This window comes from Bombina bombina, chromosome 7 (genome assembly GCF_027579735.1).
Source record: "Bombina bombina isolate aBomBom1 chromosome 7, aBomBom1.pri, whole genome shotgun sequence".
Lineage (NCBI taxonomy): Eukaryota > Metazoa > Chordata > Amphibia > Anura > Bombinatoridae > Bombina > Bombina bombina.
Genome location: NC_069505.1, coordinates 476,627,995 through 476,650,828, shown reverse-complemented (window position 1 = coordinate 476,650,828; position 22,834 = coordinate 476,627,995). Strand labels below are relative to the sequence as shown.

Sequence of the window (22,834 nt, the reverse complement as noted above, 5' to 3'; positions counted from 1 at the left end):
TATATTATTATAGAGAAGTTCCTCTGTCTCTCACAAACAGTGTTTCCTTAGCACACTATACACACATATATTATTAGAGTGAAGTTCCTCTGTCTCTCACAAGCAGTCCCTCCTTAGCACACTATACACACATATTATTATACTGAGGATCCTCTGTCTCTCGCAAACAGTCCCTCCTTAGCACACTATACACACATATATTATTAGAGTGAGGTTCCTCTGTCTCTCACAAGCAGTCCCTCCTTAGCACACTTTACAAACATATATTATTATTGAGAGGTTCCTCTGTCTCTCACAAACAGTCCCTCCTTAGCCCACTATACACACATATATTATTATACTGAGGATCCTCTGTCTCTCGCAAACAGTCCCTCCTTAGCACACTATAAACACATATATTATTATAGTGAGGTTCCTCTGTCTCTCACAATCAGTCCCTCCTTAGCACATTATACACACATATATTATTATAGAGAGGTTCCTCTGTCTCTCACAAACAGTCCCTCCTTAGCATACTATACACACATATATTATTATAGAGAGGTTCCTCCGTCGCTCACAAACAGTCCCTCCTTAGCTCACTATAGACACATATATTATTATAGAGAGGTTCCTCTGTCGCTCACAAACAGTCCCTCCTTAGCTCACTATACACATATATATTATTAGTGAGAGGTTCCTCTGTCTCTCACAAACAGTCCCTCCTTAGCACACTATACACACATATATTATTATACTGAGGTTCCTCTGTCTCTCACAATCAGTCCCTCCTTAGCACATTATACACACATATATTATTATAGTGAGGTTCCTCTGTCTCTCACAAACAGTCCCTCCTTAGCTCACTATAGACACATATATTATTATAGAGAGGTTCCTCTGTCGCTCACAAACAGTCCCTCCTTAGCTCACTATACACATATATATTATTATAGAGAGGTTCCTCTCTCTCTCTCTCTCTCTCTCTCTCTCTCTCACAAACAGTCCCTCCTTAGCACACTAGACACACATATATTATTATACTGAGGTTCCTCTGTCTCTCACAATCAGTCCCTCCTTAGCACACTATACACAGATATTATTATAGAGAGGTTCCTCTCTCTCTCTCGATCTCACAAACAGTCCCTCCTTAGCACACTATACACACATATATTATTATAGAGAGGTTCCTCTGTCGCTCACAAACAGTCCCTCCTTAGCACACTATACACACATATATTATTATACTGAGGTTCCTCTGTCTCTCACAAAGAGTCCCTCCTTAGCACACTATACACACATATATTATACTGAGGTTCCTCTGTCTCTCACAAACAATCCCTCCTTAGCTCACTATACACACATATATTATTATAGAGAGGTTCCTCTGTCGCTCGCAAACAGTCCCTCAGCTCACTATACACACATATATTATTATAGAGAGGTTCCTCTCTCTCTCTCTCTCTCTCTCACAAACAGTCCCTCCTTAGCTCACTATACACACATATATTATTATATAGAGGTTCCTCTGTCGCTCACAAACTGTCCCTCCTTAGCACACTATACACACATATATTATTATACAGAGGTTCCTCTGTCTCTCACAAACAGTCCCTCCTTATTACACTATACACACATATATTATTATAGAGAGGTTCCTCTCTCTCTCTCTCTCTCTCTCTCTCACACAAACAGTCCCTCCTTAGCACACTATACACACATATATTATTATAGAGAGGTTCCTCTCTCTCTCTCTCTCTCTCTCTCACAAACAGTCCATCCATAGCTCACTATACACACATATACTGTATTATAATAGTGCGGTTCCTCTGTCTCTCACAAACAGTCCGTCCTTAGCACACTATACACACATATATTATTATAATGAGGTTCCTCTGTCTCTCACAAACAGTACCTCCGTAGCACACTATACACACATATTATTATAGTGGGGTCCTCTGTCTCTCACAGTCCCTCCATAGCACACTATACACACATATATTATTATAGAGAGGTTCCTCTGTCGCTCACAAACAGTCCCTCCTTAGCACACTATACACACATATATTATTATAGAGAGGTTCCTCTGTCGCTCACAAACAGTCCCTCCTTAGCACACTATACACACATATATTATTATAGAGAGGTTCCTCTGTCTCTCACAAACAGTCCCTCCTTGGCTCACTATACACATATATATTATTATAGAGAGGTTCCTCTGTCTTTCACAAGCAGTCCCTCCTTAGCACACTATACGCACAAATATTATTATAGTGAAGTTCCTCTGTCTCTCACAAACAGTCTCTCCTTAGCACACTATACACACATATATTATTATAGAGAGGTTACTCTGTCTCTCACAAACAGTCCCTCCTTAGCACACTATAGACACATATATTATTATAGAGAGGTTCCTCTGTCTCTCACAAACAGTCCCTCCTTGGCTCACTATACACATATATATTATTATAGAGAGGTTCCTCTGTCTCTCACAAACAGTCCCTGCTTAGCACACTATACACACACATATTATTATACTGAGGTTCCTTTGTCTTTCACAAGCAGTCCCTCCTTAGCACACTATACGCACAAATATTATTATAGTGAAGTTCCTCTGTCTCTCACAAACAGTCTCTCCTTAGCACACTATACACACATATATTATTATAGAGAGGTTACTTTGTCTCTCACAAACAGTCCCTCCTTAGCACACTATAGACACATATATTATTATAGAGAGGTTCCTCTGTCTCTCACAAACAGTGCCTCCTTAGCACACTATAGACACATATATTATTATAGTGGGGTCCTCTGTCTCTCACAAACACTCCATCCTTAGCACACTATACATACATATATTATTATAGTGAGGTTCCTCTGTCTCTCACAAACAGTCCCTCCTTAGCACACTATACACACATATATTATTATAGTGAGGGTCCTCTGTCTCTCACAAGCAGTCCCTCCTTAGCACACTATAAACACATATATTATTATACTGAGGTTCCTGTCTCTCACAAACAGTCCCTCCTTAGCACACTTTACACACATATATTAATATAGTGAGGTTTCTCTGTCTCTCACAAACAGCCCCTCCTTAGCACATTATACACACATATATTATTATAGTGAGGTTCCTCTGTCTCTCACAAGCAGTCCCTCCTTAGCACACTATACACACATATATTATTATAGACAGGTTCCTCTGTCTCTCACAAACAGTCCCTCCTTAGCACACTATACACACATATATTATTATAGAGAGGTTCCTCTGTCTCTCACAAACAGTCCCTCCTTGGCTCACTATAAACACATATATTATTATAGAGAGGTTCCTGTGTCTCTCACAAACAGTCCCTGCTTAGCACACTATACACACACATATTATTATACTTAGGTTCCTTTGTCTCTCACAAGCAGTCCCTCCTTAGCACACTATACACTATACACACAAATATTATTATAGTGAGGGTCCTCTGTCTCTCACAAGTAGTCCCTCCTTAGCACACTATACAAACATATATTATTATACTGAAGTTCCTCTGTCTGTCACAAACAGTCTCTCCTTAGCACACTATACACACATATATTATTATAGAGAGGTTACTCTGTCTCTCACAAACAGTCCCTCCTTAGCACACTATACACACATATTATTATACTGAGGTTCCTATGTCTCTCACAAACAGTCCCTCCTTAGCACACTATAGACACATATTATTATAGTGGGGTCCTCTGTCTCTCACAAACACTCCATCCTTAGCACACTATACATACATATATTATTATAGTGAGGTTCCTCTGTCTCTCACAATCAGTCCCTCCTTAGCACATTATACACACATATATTATTAAACTGAGGTTCCTCTGTCTCTCTCAAACAGTCCCTCCTTAGCACACTATAGACACATATTATTATAGTGGGGTCCTCTGTCTCTCACAAACACTCCATCCTTAGCACACTATACATACATATATTATTATACTGAGGTTCCTCTGTCTCTCACAATCAGTCCCTCCTTAGCACATTATACACACATATATTATTATACTGAGGTTCCTCTGTCTCTCACAAACAGTCCCTCCTTAGCATATAATACACACATATATGATTATAGAGAGGTTCCTCTGTCGCTCACAAACAGTCCCTCCTTAGCTCACTATAGACACATATATTATTATAGAGAGGTTCCTCTGTCGCTCACAAACAGTCCCTCCTTAGCTCACTATACACATATATATTATTATAGAGAGGTTCCTCTCTCTCTCTCTCTCTCACAAACAGTCCCTCCTTAGCACACTATACACACATATTATTATAGAGAGGTTCCTCTCTCTCTCTCTCTCGATCTCACAAACAGTCCCTCCTTAGCACACTATACACACATATATTATTATAGAGAGGTTCCTCTGTCGCTCACAAACAGTCCCTCCTTAGCACACTATACACACATATATTATTATACTGAGGTTCCTCTGTCTCTCACAAACAGTCCCTCCTTAGCACACTATACACACATATATTATTATACTGAGGTTCCTCTGTCTCTCACAAACAGTCCCTCCTTAGCTCACTATACACACATATATTATTATAGAGAGGTTCCTCTGTCGCTCGCAAACAGTCCCTCAGCTCACTATACACACATATATTATTATAGAGAGGTTCCTCTCTCTCTCTCTCACAAACAGTCCCTCCTTAGCACACTATAAACACATATATTATTATAGAGAGGCTCCTCTGTCGCTCACAAACTGTCCCTCCTTAGCACACTATACACACATATATTATTATACAGAGGTTCCTCTGTCTCTCACAAACAGTCCCTCCTTAGTACACTATACACACATATATTATTATAGAGAGGTTCCTCTCTCTCTATCTATCTCTCTCTCTCTCACAAACAGTCCCTCCTTAGCACACTATACACACATATATTATTATAGAGAAGTTCCTCTGTCTCTCACAAACAGTGTTTCCTTAGCACACTATACACACATATATTATTAGAGTGAAGTTCCTCTGTCTCTCACAAGCAGTCCCTCCTTAGCACACTTTACAAATATATATTATTATTGAGAGGTTCCTCTGTCTCTCACAAACAGTCCCTCCTTAGCACACTATACACACATATATTATTATACTGAGGATCCTCTGTCTCTCGCAAACAGTCCCTCCTTAGCACACTATACACACATATATTATTAGAGTGAGGTTCCTCTGTCTCTCACAAGCAGTCCCTCCTTAGCACACTTTACAAACATATATTATTATTGAGAGGTTCCTCTGTCTCTCACAAACAGTCCCTCCTTAGCCCACTATACACACATATATTATTATACTGAGGATCCTCTGTCTCTCGCAAACAGTCCCTCCTTAGCACACTATAAACACATATATTATTATAGTGAGGTTCCTCTGTCTCTCACAATCAGTCCCTCCTTAGCACATTATACACACATATATTATTATAGAGAGGTTCCTCTGTCTCTCACAAACAGTCCCTCCTTAGCATACTATACACACATATATTATTATAGAGAGGTTCCTCTGTCTCTCACAATCAGTCCCTCCTTAGCACATTATACACACATATATTATTATAGTGAGGTTCCTCTGTCTCTCACAAACAGTCCCTCCTTAGCTCACTATAGACACATATATTATTATAGAGAGGTTCCTCTGTCGCTCACAAACAGTCCCTCCTTAGCTCACTATACACATATATATTATTATAGAGAGGTTCCTCTCTCTCTCTCTCTCTCTCTCTCTCTCTCACAAACAGTCCCTCCTTAGCACACTAGACACACATATATTATTATACTGAGGTTCCTCTGTCTCTCACAATCAGTCCCTCCTTAGCACACTATACACAGATATTATTATAGAGAGGTTCCTCTCTCTCTCTCGATCTCACAAACAGTCCCTCCTTAGCACACTATACACACATATATTATTATAGAGAGGTTCCTCTGTCGCTCACAAACAGTCCCTCCTTAGCACACTATACACACATATATTATTATACTGAGGTTCCTCTGTCTCTCACAAACAATCCCTCCTTAGCTCACTATACACACATATATTATTATAGAGAGGTTCCTCTGTCGCTCGCAAACAGTCCCTCAGCTCACTATACACACATATATTATTATAGAGAGGTTCCTCTCTCTCTCTCTCTCTCTCTCTCTCTCACAAACAGTCCCTCCTTAGCTCACTATACACACATATATTATTATATAGAGGTTCCTCTGTCGCTCACAAACTGTCCCTCCTTAGCACACTATACACACATATATTATTATACAGAGGTTCCTCTGTCTCTCACAAACAGTCCCTCCTTATTACACTATACACACATATATTATTATAGAGAGGTTCCTCTCTCTCTCTCTCTCTCTCTCTCTCTCTCTCACACAAACAGTCCCTCCTTAGCACACTATACACACATATATTATTATAGAGAGGTTCCTCTCTCTCTCTCTCACAAACAGTCCATCCATAGCTCACTATACACACATATACTGTATTATAATAGTGCAGTTCCTCTGTCTCTCACAAACAGTCCGTCCTTAGCACACTATACACACATATATTATTATAATGAGGTTCCTCTGTCTCTCACAAACAGTACCTCCGTAGCACACTATACACACATATTATTATAGTGGGGTCCTCTGTCTCTCACAGTCCCTCCATAGCACACTATACACACATATATTATTATAGAGAGGTTCCTCTGTCGCTCACAAACAGTCCCTCCTTAGCACACTATACACACATATATTATTATAGAGAGGTTCCTCTGTCGCTCACAAACAGTCCCTCCTTAGCACACTATACACACATATATTATTATAGAGAGGTTCCTCTGTCTCTCACAAACAGTCCCTCCTTGGCTCACTATACACATATATATTATTATAGAGAGGTTCCTCTGTCTCTCACAAACAGTCCCTGCTTAGCACACTATACACACACATATTATTATACTGAGGTTCCTTTGTCTTTCACAAGCAGTCCCTCCTTAGCACACTATACGCACAAATATTATTATAGTGAAGTTCCTCTGTCTCTCACAAACAGTCTCTCCTTAGCACACTATACACACATATATTATTATAGAGAGGTTACTCTGTCTCTCACAAACAGTCCCTCCTTAGCACACTATACACACATATTATTATACTGAGGTTCCTATGTCTCTCACAAACAGTCCCTCCTTAGCACACTATACACTATACGCACAAATATTATTATAGTGAAGTTCCTCTGTCTCTCACAAACAGTCTCTCCTTAGCACACTATACACACATATATTATTATAGAGAGGTTACTCTGTCTCTCACAAACAGTCCCTCCTTAGCACACTATAGACACATATATTATTATAGAGAGGTTCCTCTGTCTCTCACAAACAGTCCCTCCTTAGCACACTATAGACACATATATTATTATAGTGGGGTCCTCTGTCTCTCACAAACACTCCATCCTTAGCACACTATACATACATATATTATTATAGTGAGGTTCCTCTGTCTCTCACAAACAGTCCCTCCTTAGCACACTATACACACATATATTATTATAGTGAGGGCCCTCTGTCTCTCACAAGCAGTCCCTCCTTAGCACACTATAAACACATATATTATTATACTGAGGTTCCTGTCTCTCACAAACAGTCCCTCCTTAGCACACTTTACACACATATATTAATATAGTGAGGTTTCTCTGTCTCTCACAAACAGCCCCTCCTTAGCACATTATACACACATATATTATTATACTGAGGTTCCTCTGTCTCTCACAAACAGTCCCTCCTTAGCACACTATACACACATATATTATTATAGTGAGGTTCCTCTGTCTCTCACAAGCAGTCCCTCCTTAGCACACTATACACACATATATTATTATAGTGAGGTTCCTCTGTCTCTCACAAGCAGTCCCTCCTTAGCACACTATACACACATATATTATTATAGAGAGGTTCCTCTGTCTCTCACAAACAGTCCCTCCTTAGCACACTATACACACATATATTATTATAGAGAGGTTCCTCTGTCTCTCACAAACAGTCCCTCCATAGCACACTATACACTATACACACAAATATTATTATAGTGAGGGTCGCTCTGACTCTCACAAGCGATCCCTCCTTAGCACACTATACAAACATATATTATTATACTGAAGTTCCTCTCTCTCTCATAAACAGTCTCTCCTTAGCACACTATACACACATATATTATTAGAGTGAGGTGACTCTGTCTCCACAGAGCAGTCCCTCCTTAGCACACTTTACAAACATATATTATTATTGAGAGGTTCCTCTGTCTCTCACAAACAGTCCCTCCTTAGCACACTATACACACATATATTATTATACTGAGGATCCTCTGTCTCTCGCAAACAGTCCCTCCTTAGCACACTATACACACATATATTATTAGAGTGAGGTTCCTCTGTCTCTCACAAGCAGTCCCTCCTTAGCACACTTTACAAACATATATTATTATTGAGAGGTTCCTCTGTCTCTCACAAACAGTCCCTCCTTAGCACACTATACACACATATATTATTATACTGAGGATCCTCTGTCTCTCACAAGCAGTCCCTCCTTAGCACACTATAAACACATATATTATTATAGTGAGGTTCCTCTGTCTCTCACAATCAGTCCCTCCTTAGCACATTATACACACATATATTATTATAGAGAGGTTCCTCTGTCTCTCACAAACAGTCCCTCCTTAGCATACTATACACACATATATTATTATAGAGAGGTTCCTCTGTCGCTCACAAACAGTCCCTCCTTAGCTCACTATAGACACATATATTATTATAGAGAGGTTCCTCTGTCGCTCACAAACAGTCCCTCCTTAGCTCACTATACACATATATATTATTAGTGAGAGGTTCCTCTGTCTCTCACAAACAGTCCCTCCTTAGCACACTATACACACATATATTATTATACTGAGGTTCCTCTGTCTCTCACAATCAGTCCCTCCTTAGCACATTATACACACATATATTATTATAGTGAGGTTCCTCTGTCTCTCACAAACAGTCCCTCCTTAGCTCACTATAGACACATATATTATTATAGAGAGGTTCCTCTGTCGCTCACAAACAGTCCCTCCTTAGCTCACTATACACATATATATTATTATAGAGAGGTTCCTCTCTCTCTCTCTCTCACAAACAGTCCCTCCTTAGCACACATATATTATTAGAGTGAGGTTCCTCTGTCTCTCACAAGCAGTCCCTCCTTAGCACACTTTACAAACATATATTATTATTGAGAGGTTCCTCTGTCTCTCACAAACAGTCCCTCCTTAGCACACTATACACATATATTATTATACTGAGGATCCTCTGTCTCTCACAAACAGTCCCTCCTTAGCACAATATACACACATATATTATTATAGTGAGGTTCCTCTGTCTTTCACAAACAGTCCCTCCTTAGCACACTATACACACATATATTATTAGAGTGAGGTTCCTTTGTCTCTCACAAACAGTCCATGCTTAGCTCACTATACACCCATATATATTATTATAGTGAGGTTCCTCTGTCTCTCACAAACAGTCCCTCCTTAGCACACTATACACACATATTATTATAGTGAGGTTCCTCTGTCACTCACACACAGTCCCTCCTTAGCTCACTATACACATATATATTATTATAGAGAGGTTCCTCTCTCTCTCTCTCTCTCTCTCTCTCTCTCACAAACAGTCCCTCCTTAGCACACTATACACACATATTATTATAGAGAGGTTCCTCTCTCTCTCTCGATCTCACAAACAGTGCCTCCTTAGCATACTATACACACATATATTATTATAGAGAGGTTCCTCTGTCGCTCACAAACAGTCCCTCCTTAGCTCACTATAGACACATATATTATTATAGAGAGGTTCCTCTGTCGCTCACAAACAGTCCCTCCTTAGCTCACTATACACATATATATTATTATAGAGAGGTTCCTCTCTCTCTCTCTCTCTCTCTCTCACAAACAGTCCCTCCTTAGCACACTATTCACACATATTATTATAGAGAGGTTCCTCTCTCTCTCTCAATCTCACAAACAGTCCCTCCTTAGCACACTATACACACATATATTATTATAGAGAGGTTCCTCTGTCGCTCACAAACAGTCCCTCCTTAGCACACTATACACACATATATTATTATACTGAGGTTCCTCTGTCTCTCACAAACAGTCCCTCCTTAGCACACTATACACACATATATTATTATACTGAGGTTCCTCTGTCTCTCACAAACAGTCCCTCCTTAGCTCACTATACACACATATATTATTATAGAGAGGTTCCTCTGTCGCTCGCAAACAGTCCCTCAGCTCACTATACACACATATATTATTATAGAGAGGTTCTTCTCTCTCTCTCTCTCACAAACAGTCCCTCCTTAGCACACTATAAACACATATATTATTATAGAGAGGTTCCTCTGTCGCTCACAAACTGTCCCTCCTTAGCACACTATACACACATATATTATTATACAGAGGTTCCTCTGTCTCTCACAAACAGTCCCTCCTTAGTACACTATACACACATATATTATTATAGAGAGGTTCCTCTCTCTCTATCTATCTATCTCTCTCTCTCTCTCACAAACAGTCCCTCCTTAGCACACTATACACACATATATTATTATAGAGAGGTTCCTCTGTCTCTCACAAACAGTCCCTCCTTAGCACACTATACACACATATATTATTAGAGTGAAGTTCCTCTGTCTCTCACAAGCAGTCCCTCCTTAGCACACTTTACAAACATATATTATTATTGAGAGGTTCCTCTGTCTCTCACAAACAGTCCCCCCTTAGAACACTATACACACATATATTATTATACTGAGGGTCCTCTGTCTCTCGCAAACAGTCCCTCCTTAGCACACTATACACACATATATTATTAGAGTGAGGTTCCTCTGTCTCTCACAAGCAGTCCCTCCTTAGCACACTTTACAAACATATATTATTATTGAGAGGTTCCTCTGTCTCTCACAAACAGTCCCTCCTTAGCACACTATACACTCATATATTATTATACTGAGGATCCTCTGTCTCTCACAAGCAGTCCCTCCTTAGCACACTATAAACACATATATTATTATAGTGAGGTTCCTCTGTCTCTCACAATCAGTCCCTCCTTAGCACATTATACACACATATATTATTATAGTGAGGTTCCTCTGTCTCTCACAAACAGTCCCTCCTTAGCATACTATACACACATATATTATTATAGAGAGGTTCCTCTGTCGCTCACAAACAGTCCCTCCTTATCTCACTATAGACACATATATTATTATAGAGAGGTTCCTCTGTCGCTCACAAACAGTCCCTCCTTAGCTCACTATACACATATATATTATTAGTGAGAGGTTCCTCTGTCTCTCACAAACAGTCCCTCCTTAGCACACTATACACACATATATTATTATACTGAGGTTCCTCTGTCTCTCACAATCAGTCCCTCCTTAGCACATTATACACACATATATTATTATAGTGAGGTTCCTCTGTCTCTCACAAACAGTCCCTCCTTAGCTCACTATAGACACATATATTATTATAGAGAGGTTCCTCTGTCGCTCACAAACAGTCCCTCCTTAGCACACTATACACACATATATTATTACACTGAGGTTCCTCTGTCTCTCACAATCAGTCCCTCCTTAGCACACTATACACACATATTATTATAGAGAGGTTCCTCTCTCTCTCTCGATCTCACAAACAGTCCCTCCTTAGCACACTATACACACATATATTATTATAGAGAGGTTCCTCTGTCGCTCACAAACAGTCCCTCCTTAGCACACTATACACACATATATTATTATACTGAGGTTCCTCTGTCTCTCACAAAGAGTCCCTCCTTAGCACACTATACACACATATATTATACTGAGGTTCCTCTGTCTCTCACAAACAGTCCCTCCTTAGCTCACTATACACACATATATTATTATAGAGAGGTTCCTCTGTCGCTCGCAAACAGTCCCTCAGCTCACTATACACACATATATTATTATAGAGAGGTTCCTCTCTCTCTCTCTCTCTCTCTCTCTCTCTCTCTCACAAACAGTCCCTCCTTAGCTCACTATACACACATATATTATTATATAGAGGTTCCTCTGTCGCTCACAAACTGTCCCTCCTTAGCACACTATACACACATATATTATTATACAGAGGTTCCTCTGTCTCTCACAAACAGTGCCTCCTTAGTACACTATACACACATATATTATTATAGAGAGGTTCCTCTCTCTCTCACTCTCTCTCTCTCACACAAACAGTCCCTCCTTAGCACACTATACACACATATATTATTATAGAGAGGTTCCTCTCTCTCTCTCTCTCTCTCTCTCTCTCTCACAAACAGTCCATCCATAGCTCACTATACACACATATATTATTATAATGAGGTTCCTCTGTCTCTCACAAACAGTACCTCCGTAGCACACTATACACACATATTATTATAGTGGGGTCCTCTGTCTCTCACAGTCCCTCCTTAGCACACTATACACACATATATTATTATAGAGAGGTTCCTCTGTCGCTCACAAACAGTCCCTCCTTAGCACACTATACACACATATATTATTATAGAGAGGTTCCTCTGTCGCTCACAAACAGTCCCTCCTTAGCACACTATACACACATATATTAATATACAGAGGTTCCTCTGTCTCTCACAAACAGTCCCTCCTTAGCACACTATACACACATATATTATTAGAGTGAGGTTCCTCTGTCTCTCACAAGCAGTCCCTCCTTAGCACACTTTACAAACATATATTATTATTGAGAGGTTCCTCTGTCTCTCACAAACAGTCCCTCCTTAGCACACTATACACACATATATTATTATACTGAGGATCCTCTGTCTCTCACAAACAGTCCCTCCTTAGCACACTATACACACATATATTATTATAGAGAGGTTCCTCTGTCTCTCACAAACAGTCCCTCCTTAGCACAATATACACACATATATTATTATAGTGAGGTTCCTCTGTCTCTCACAAACAGTCCCTCCTTAGCACACTATACACACATATATTATTAGAGTGAGGTTCCTTTGTCTCTCACAAACAGTCCATGCTTAGCTCACTATACACCCATATATATTATTATAGTGAGGTTCCTCTGTCTCTCACAAACAGTCCCTCCTTAGCACACTATACACACATATTATTATAGTGAGGTTCCTCTGTCACTCACACACAGTCCCTCCTTAGCTCACTATACACACATATATTATTATAGTGGGGTCCTCTGTCTCTCACAGTCCATCCATAGCCCACTATACACACATATAATGTATTATAATAGTGAGGTTCCTCTGTCTCTCACAAACAGTCCCTCCTTAGCACACTATACACACATATATTATTATAGTGGGGTTCTCTGTCTCTCACAAACAGTCCCTCCTTAGCACACTATACACACATATATTATTATACTGAGGTTCCTCTGTCTCTCACAAACAGTTCCTCCTTAGCACAATACACACACATATATTATTATAGTGGGGTCCTCTGTCTCTCACAATCAGTCCCTCCTTAGCACACTATACACACATATATTATTATACTGAGGTTCCTCTGTCTCTCACAAACAGTTCCTCCTTAGCACACTATACACACATATATTATTATGCTGAGGTTCCTCTGTCTCTCACAAACAGTCCCTCCTTAGCACACTATACACACATATATTATTATACTGAGGTTCCTCTGTCTCTCACAAACAGACCCTCCTTAGCACACTATACACACATATATATTATTATACTGAGGTTCCTCTGTCTCTCACAAACAGTCCCTCCTTAGCACACTATACACACATATATTATTATAGTGGGGTCCTCTGTCTCTCACAAACACTCCATCCTTAGCACACTATACATACATATACAGTATTATTATAGTGAGGTTCCTCTGTCTTTCACAAACAATCCCTCCTTAGCACACTATACACACATCTATTATTATACTGAGGTTCCTCTGTCTCTCACAAACAGTCCCTCCTTAGCACACTATACACACATATATTATTATAGTGAGGTTCCTCTGTCTCTCACAAACAGACCCTCCTTAGCACACTATACACACATATATTATTATACTGAGGTTCCTCTGTCTCTCACAAACAGACCCTCCTTAGCACACTATACACACATATATTATTATACTGAGGTTCCTCTGTCTCTCACAAACAGACCCTCCTTAGCACACTATACACACATATATTATTATACAGAGGTTCCTCTGTCTCTCACAAACAGACCCTCCTTAGCACACTATACACACATATATTATTATACTGAGGTTCCTCTGTCTCTCACAAACAGTCCCTCCTTAGCACACTATACACACATCTATTATTATAGTGGGGTCCTCTGTCTCTCACAAACAGTTCCTCCTTAGCACACTATACACACACATCTATTATTATAGTGAGGTCCTCTGTCTCTCACAAACAGACCCTCCTTAGCACACTATACACACATATATTATTATACTGAGGTTCCTCTGTCTCTCACAAACAGACCCTCCTTAGCACACTATACACACATATATTATTATACAGAGGTTCCTCTGTCTCTCACAAACAGACCCTCCTTAGCACACTATACACACATATATTATTATACAGAGGTTCCTCTGTCTCTCACAAACAGTCCCTCCTTAGCACACTATACACACATATATTATTATACTGAGGTTCCTCTGTCTCTCACAAACAGTCCCTCCTTAGCACACTATACACACATCTATTATTATAGTGGGGTCCTCTGTCTCTCACAAACAGTTCCTCCTTAGCACACTATACACACATCTATTATTATAGTGGGGTCCTCTGTCTCTCACAAACAGTTCCTCCTTAGCACACTATACACACACATCTATTATTATAGTGGGGTCCTCTGTCTCTCACAAACAGTTCCTCCTTAGCACACTATACACACATCTATTATTATAGTGGGGTCCTCTGTCTCTCACAAACAGTTCCTCCTTAGCACACTATACACACACATCTATTATTATAGTGGGGTCCTCTGTCTCTCACAAACAGTTCCTCCTTAGCACACTATACACACACATCTATTATTATAGTGGGGTCCTCTGTCTCTCACAAACAGTTCCTCCTTAGCACACTATACACACACATATATTTAGAGGAGTTCCTCTGTCAGAGTCTGTCTCTCCCAAAGAGTAGCTTGTGGGCGTGGATGTGTGATTAGTGGGTTGGGGCTTAGGAACATTCTGCAAGTAGGGACATATGACTGACTGTCTCTGAGGGACAGAGCTCAGACTGAGGGACTGTCCCTGTCAAAAAGGGACAGTTGGGAGGTCTGGCATGTGTATTATAGAGAGAGTCCCACTGAGACACACACAGAGTATCTTATATACAGAAATAGATATAGCTACTCCCCTCTGCCTCTACACACACACAAACATAGCCCCTTCCCCAGCCTTACCTGATATACAAACATATAACAGTACAGAGCTGTCAGTCTGCCTCATTCATGGACACAACCCACGCCTCATAGTGTGTAGAAATTACCTTAGAGAATCCACCATTTGAGAGCTGAGTCAGTAGCAGATAGTTCCCACTCAGCTAAAGAACCTATGATGTCACAGCAGTCACATGACTGTACCGATAACGCAAATTCTGAGAAGGGTCTAGCTGCAGACTGGAGCTCCACTCTAGACAGGAAACATGTGACCTCCACTCAAAGCTTTTTTTTCTTTGCTTTTTTTTTTTAATCAACTTTAATGTAACAAACAACATATAGACAATCATTCTGAAAACTAAACATTTTGCAGCTTTCTTGTTCTTAATGTTCATTCACAGTGGTTTATGCTGGTTTACATTTATAAAGTAATCACTGTGACTGTCATTTATAAAGGTAACCCCTGTAACTGTAATTTATAAAGTAACCACTGTGATTGTAATTTATAAAGTAACCACTGTGACTGTCATTTATAAAGTAATCACTGTGACTGTCAGTCTTATAAAGTAATCCCTGTGATTGTCATTTATAAGGTAACCACTGTGACTGTCACTTATAAAGTAACCACTGTGACTGTCATTTATAAGATAACCACTGTGACTGTCATTTATAAGGTAATGACTGTGATTGTAATTTATAAAGTAACTACTGTGACTGTCATTTATAAGGTAACTACTGAGTGTCATTTATAAAGTAACCACTGTGACTGTCATTTATAAAGTAACCACTGAGTGTCATTTATAAAGTAACCACTGTGACTGTCATTTATAAGGTAAGGACTGTGACTGTCACTTATAAGGTAACCACTGTGACTGTCATTTATAAAGTAACCACTGTGACTGACATTTATAAAGGTAACCACTGTGACTGTCATTTATAAAGTAACCACTGTAACTGTCATTTGTAAGGTAATCACTGTGACTGTCATTTATAAGTTAACCACTGTGACTGTCATTTATAAAGTAACCACTGTAATGTCATTTATAAAGTAACCACTGTGAATGAACATTAAGTACATGAAAGCTCCAAAATGTAAAAGACTGAAGTTGGATTCTTATTTAGTCAGCTTCTTATTCTGCAACTGATTGCAATTTGCAAAATAAAAACTTATAAACAAAATAGCATTATTTTTATTTTAAATAAAATAATACACTTTCCTAAAACCTAAACAAACTTACATTTTATAAAAAAAATCATCTTATATTGCAATAAACAGATGGCAAACATGGCATAATTTTGAGTAACTGATATTTTAAATGGGTTAAAATCCTGTGGGCCACTCATTTATATGTGGATATATACAGGGCATGAACCCCATCATACAACAGACGTTAACAGCCTGGCCCAACACTCTTTATGGCAAACAAATTGGTGACAACCTTGTCACTTCATATATTTTGTAATCCCCCAAAAAAGAAAAAAGAAAACCCCTATTTGGCACACACTTAAACACATAGGTAGATCCTCAGAAAGGGAGACGAAAAAAATAAAACAACTTTTACTGTCAAATCGTTGAGGCTCTAAGAAAGCCCAGGAGAAATGTATGTTAGGTGTTCACCTGTCTGTGAGTAATCTGGACATGGTTATACTTTATTTCCGTGCTCTCTGTGATTGATATACAGGTAATTCTGGCCATTCCTTAGTCACTGCAAGCCGTACCTTTTTCACAATAATTGTAAGCAGCTGCCTACCAAGAGAGAGTCTGATAAGCCCCACCTTTCACCCACCTTTGTGGGGAGCACCAAATCATTGTCAGTAGTTTTGTTAAGGATCTTTTTCTATCTCGGTGGACATCTTACAATGGGCCTCTGACAGTGTTGGAATCCGCTTAATTTTTCAACGATTATTGTCTTATTTTGAAATAGACAATTATAGTGTGTTTAATCCAGATGCTCCAATATTTGTATTTTAATATTTGACAGTAAAAGTTGTTTTATTTTGGCTCCCTTTCTGTGGATCTACCTTTGTGTTTAAGTGTGTGCCAAATAGTGGTTTTCTTTTTTCTTTTTCTTTGAGATTACACTGTATACCAACCACTAGGGCACCCCCTGCACTCCCCTAAGGAATATGAGTGTATGGGTTATAGATGGAACCATAATTTGATGAATAAGGCAGTTCTATACCTATCTCATTGATATACACTTCATATATTTTACCTTTTCGGAATAAGTAACTGCTATTTTAAAAGGGTTAAAATCCTTTGGGTCATTAATTTCTGCGTGGATACATACACGGCGTGAAGCCCTTCATAGGATAAACATGTTTTCAGCCTGGCCCAATGGTTTATATGGCAAAAAAACTATTGCCAACCTTGCCACTTCATATATTTGACCTTTACTAAATAAATAACTGGTATTTCAAATAGCTTAAAATCCTTTGGGACACTCTTTACTGTGTGGATATATACCAGGAGTGAGTCCCTTCATAGGATAAATATGTTCTTAGCCTGGCCCAACTCTTTTTGTAGCAAACAAACTGGTGCCAATGTTGCCATCTCATATATTTTTACATTTCTGAATAGGTAACTGGTATTTTAAAAGGGTTAAAATCCTTTGTTTGGACCACTCACTTATTTGTGGATATATGCACATACCTCCCAATATTTCAAAATTCAAAAGTGGGACCCCAACCCCCCCCCCCCCCCGCAGCAAAAAAATTGGAATGTGGTGGGCTGGGCTTAAAAATATCATAAGACCAAAGTAATATAAATAAAATTCTAAATAAATCAGATATTTTAATACACTTAGGCAGCAAATTAAACACAAGCTCAAACCACTGGTATGGCTATGTGAGCTATGTATTTAATTAGCCTTTGCAAAGACATTGCTAAATATTTTTATCTTAATTGGATATTTAATAATAAATTCTTTAAAACTGCTCTCTGCATTCCCCATTAATATTCTAGATTCTGGCCTTTAAAGTCAGCAAAAATGCACAGTAGCACACTACATAGCATACACTTACACATGCAGATACACACACACTACATAGCATACACTTACACATGCAGATACACACACACTACATAGCATACACTTATACAGGCAGATACACAGACACTACATAGTATACACTTATACATGCAGATACACATACTACATAGCATACACTTACACATGCAGATACACACACACTACATAGCATACACTTATACAGGCAGATACACAGACACTACCATAGTATACACTTATACATGCAGATACACACACACATTACATAGCATACACTTATACATGCAGATACACAGACACTACATAGTATACACTTATACATGCAGACACACACACACACTACATAGCATACACTTATACATGCAGATACACACTTAAACATGCAGATACACATACACACACTACATAGCTTACATTTATACATGCAGACACACACAGTTATGGATACAGATAGACACACACACTACATCATATATGGGTATCTGTAATTCATTGTATAGGGTCCTGGAGTTGGCAAGCACATTAGCTGTATGTCTGCAGCTGCCACTGTTCGTTACCCTGGTATTAGCACTGCTCATTGTATAAAACTGAAGGCATGCTAGTATTATCACCAGGGGTTAGACATCATCACTACCAGAGGTAGGTTAGAGAGGTCACCATTACCCTGGTCAGAGTGTATACAGCCTTCTTACTCCTGCTTAACCCACACACCATTCATTTTCCACAGGGAATATAACATGTATTTAACCCTGTGAGAGCAAAGCCAGCTGCTCCTGACTATGGGCCCAATAGAATTTAAAAAAAAATAAAAAAAATTTAAATGCATGGGGCAAATCGGGATAGATGGCTAGCAACCCGGGACAGACCCCTAAAATTGGGACTGTCCCGTGAATATCGGGACAGTTGGTGGGTATGTATACAGGGCGTGAACCTCTCCATAGAATAAACATGTTCTCACCCTGGCCCAATGCTTTTTGAAGCAAACAAACTGGTGACAACTTTGCCACCTCATATATTTTACCTTTTTCTAATAAGGAATCAGATATTTTAAAATGGTTAAATCCTTTGGGCCCTCATTACTGTGTAGATATATACAAGGAGTGAGCCCCTTCATATACAAAGAGTGAGGATAAACATGTTTTCAGTCTGGCCCAAAGCTTTTTGTAGCAAACAAACTTGTGCCAACGTGGTCATTGTTATGGGTGTTATGTTTAGTTTATTTCTATTGCACTCCTGTTTGGCATTTCCTGTTCCTGTTGGTTCTCTACTAAGATCATCATGGCGTCTGTACACTAATGCTTGTACTGTCATTATTTACAACACATGAAACATGGTGTCAGAAGTATCTGAATCTGCACTGTTTCTACACATCTGATGCTAAGAATTTGCCAGTCTTGCAGTGAGAGACCTTAGAGCTGATTGTGCCTCCTGTAGCAATTGCAATCCTGAAAGCTGAGCACTGGAAGCCAGAAAACCAGCACCATGGCAGCTGCTAACAGCATTCTACTGCCTGAGGCAATGAGGGTGAGTGGGGATTGCAGCAGGAACTGGGACAACTTAAGAGCTGAGTTTGAGTATTACTCCCTAGCCACAGGGTTAAATGAGAAGCCTGCAGCAGTGCAAGCAGCCACACTGAGGAGGGCGATGGGCAGTGAATGCCACCATATTTATAAGCATAATTTAAACCTCACAGAGGAGCAGAAGAGTGACACTAAAGCCATCTTAGATGCATTAGAAGCTTATTTCAGACCTTCTAAAAAATGTCATATATGAAATATATATATTTGGCAGCTGCAGGCAAGAAGAAGGTGAAGCAATATTCTGTCACATGGCTAAGAGAAAAAGCTCCAAGCTGTGAGTATGGCTCTCTGAGAGATGAACTTATTCGTGACAAAATAGTTCTAGGTATTAATAGTGAAAGCACATGCCGCCGCCTATTGAGGGAACATGATTTAAACCTACAAGCAGCAATTGAGATATGTCGCACTGCAGAACTTACTGACAAACATGTGAGAGCTATGGAGCAGGATAAACAGACTGGCAGTATCAATGCAGCCTCCAAGCAACAGCTAAGCTTGAAGAACCACCAGCAGAAGTTTCAGCACAAAAATCACCTACGCAACTTACCTATGAGCAAGCCTGCATCCTGCAAGTACTGTGGCAGTGTGCATGTACGAGAGAAAGAACAGTGCCCTGCTTATGGGAAAATCTGTAGAGCATGTGGTAGACTAAATCATTTTGCTGGAGTATGTCTGTCAAGTAGAATGGAAGCAAGAAAGATGCACACAATTGAGCAAACGTCAGATTCTGAGGATGCACATTTACATAGCACTGAGGTGGTTTACTCAAAAGAATGCATTGGTGCTGTAAAATCTAAGGGCCAAAAATGGTTTGTAAATCTCAGACTCCAGTATATAAGACTTTATTGGCCCCTAATAATGAACATACACTAGAGCACCTTAGTGAAAAATGGACAGGGATATTGAATGTACCTATTTCTAAAGCACAGATCCAAAGTAGCATTGAAAACGTTTGAAAAGCCACTTTAGCAATGAACACCAGGGAATCACATACTAAAATTCTGCAGTTGGCATACCTGACTCCCAATCAATATAGAAAGTGGGAAAGGGATCACACAGGGAATTGTCCAAAATGCTCTAAGGCGCAAGCAACCTTGTTGCATATGTTATGGGAGTGCTCCAGAAAGACAAAGTTTTGGGGGATGGTCTGTTATTGGTTGCGTACTCTAAACATACAAGTGGCAACACTCACACCACAAATGGTAATATTCTTAGATACGCCTGGGCTGCATAGGAGTGAGACAGTTTTTACACACAATGTCATTCTCCAAGCGAGAAAAATCATTCTGAGATACTGGATAGACAGACGCACCCCAACCCTGCCACAGTTAAAAAATGAGATACATACGCAATTGATACACGAACAAGTTGACGCTATGGGAGATATGGCCAATCGTACGGCATGTTTTATGAGAAAATGGGACACTTACTTGCACTCACTAAATACATCCCAACTGGCGAGAATCCTATACCCCATACGCAATTCTGTATACCTGTTAGAAGCTCAGTTGAGAGGGGAATGGAGGGTAGACTTTACAGAACAGTAAATATATAGATATCGCTTCCTTAGTGGACAGTGAGGTGTTGATCAAGCTTGAGGGACTGACACCCTGGGGATGAAAGGATGGCCGATCGGCCGGGTATTATTTAAAAAAAAAAAAACTGTGAGAGACATGCTATGCTGATGTAAGATTAACTGATTACTAAATCCTAGTTTGATATCCTGCAACTAAATTGCATGCTATTTCTGATACTGTTTGACCCCTGAGAACAGGGGAATGTTTTTCTGTTTTATGTTATGTCTCATTGCAGAATAAATAAAGAATTTAAAAAAAAATCCTAACACTACTATAAAAATTACAAAGTATTTAAATACAAAAAATACTAAATTACAAAATGAGATACATACGCAATTGATACACGAACAAGTTGACGCTATGGGAGATATGGCCAATCGTACGGCATGTTTTATGAGAAAATGGGACACTTACTTGCACTCACTAAATACATCCCAACTGGCGAGAATCCTATACCCCATACGCAATTCTGTATACCTGTTAGAAGCTCAGTTGAGAGGGGAATGGAGGGTAGACTTTACAGAACAGTAAATATATAGATATCGCTTCCTTAGTGGACAGTGAGGTGTTGATCAAGCTTGAGGGACTGACACCCTGGGGATGAAAGGATGGCCGATCGGCCGGGTATTATTTTAAAAAAAAAAAACTGTGAGAGACATGCTATGCTGATGTAAGATTAACTGATTACTAAATCCTAGTTTGATATCCTGCAACTAAATTGCATGCTATTTCTGATACTGTTTGACCCCTGAGAACAGGGGAATGTTTTTCTGTTTTATGTTATGTCTCATTGCAGAATAAATAAAGAATTTAAAAAAAAATCCTAACACTACTATAAAAATTACAAAGTATTTAAATACAAAAAATACTAAATTACAAAAAATAACAAACACTGACGGCTAGATTTGGAGTTTGGCGGTAAAAGGGCTGTTAACGCTCCGCGGGTTTTTTTCTGGCCGCACCATAAATTTAACTCTGGTATCGAGAGTTCAAACAAATGCTGCGTTAGGCTCCAAAAAAGGAGCGTAGAGCATTTTTACCGCAAATACAACTCTCGATACCAGAGTTGCTTACGGACGCGGCCGGCCTCAAAAACGTGCTCGTGCACGATTCTCCCATAGGAAACAATGGGGCTGTTTGAGCTGAAAAAAAACCTAACACCTG

At 39.4% G+C, this 22,834-nt stretch overlaps 1 protein-coding gene across 3 annotated transcripts in view; it reads right to left on the bottom strand.

The window, feature by feature from the left end:
- The window catches only part of LOC128666782 (gastrula zinc finger protein XlCGF7.1-like), a 272,466-nt gene extending 256,779 nt beyond the window's left edge, over positions 1–15,687 (bottom strand). For 2 of the 3 annotated variants that reach the window (XM_053721575.1, XM_053721577.1), the window contains exon 1: positions 15,527–15,662. In XM_053721575.1, coding sequence (XP_053577550.1) covers positions 15,527–15,541 — 15 coding nt within the window. In that variant the 5' untranslated portion in view covers positions 15,542–15,662. Of the gene's footprint in view, positions 1–15,526 lie in introns of all 3 variants that reach the window. The other variant, XM_053721576.1, reaches the window with a different exon arrangement.
- Between the last annotated feature and the right edge of the window lie 7,147 nt (positions 15,688–22,834).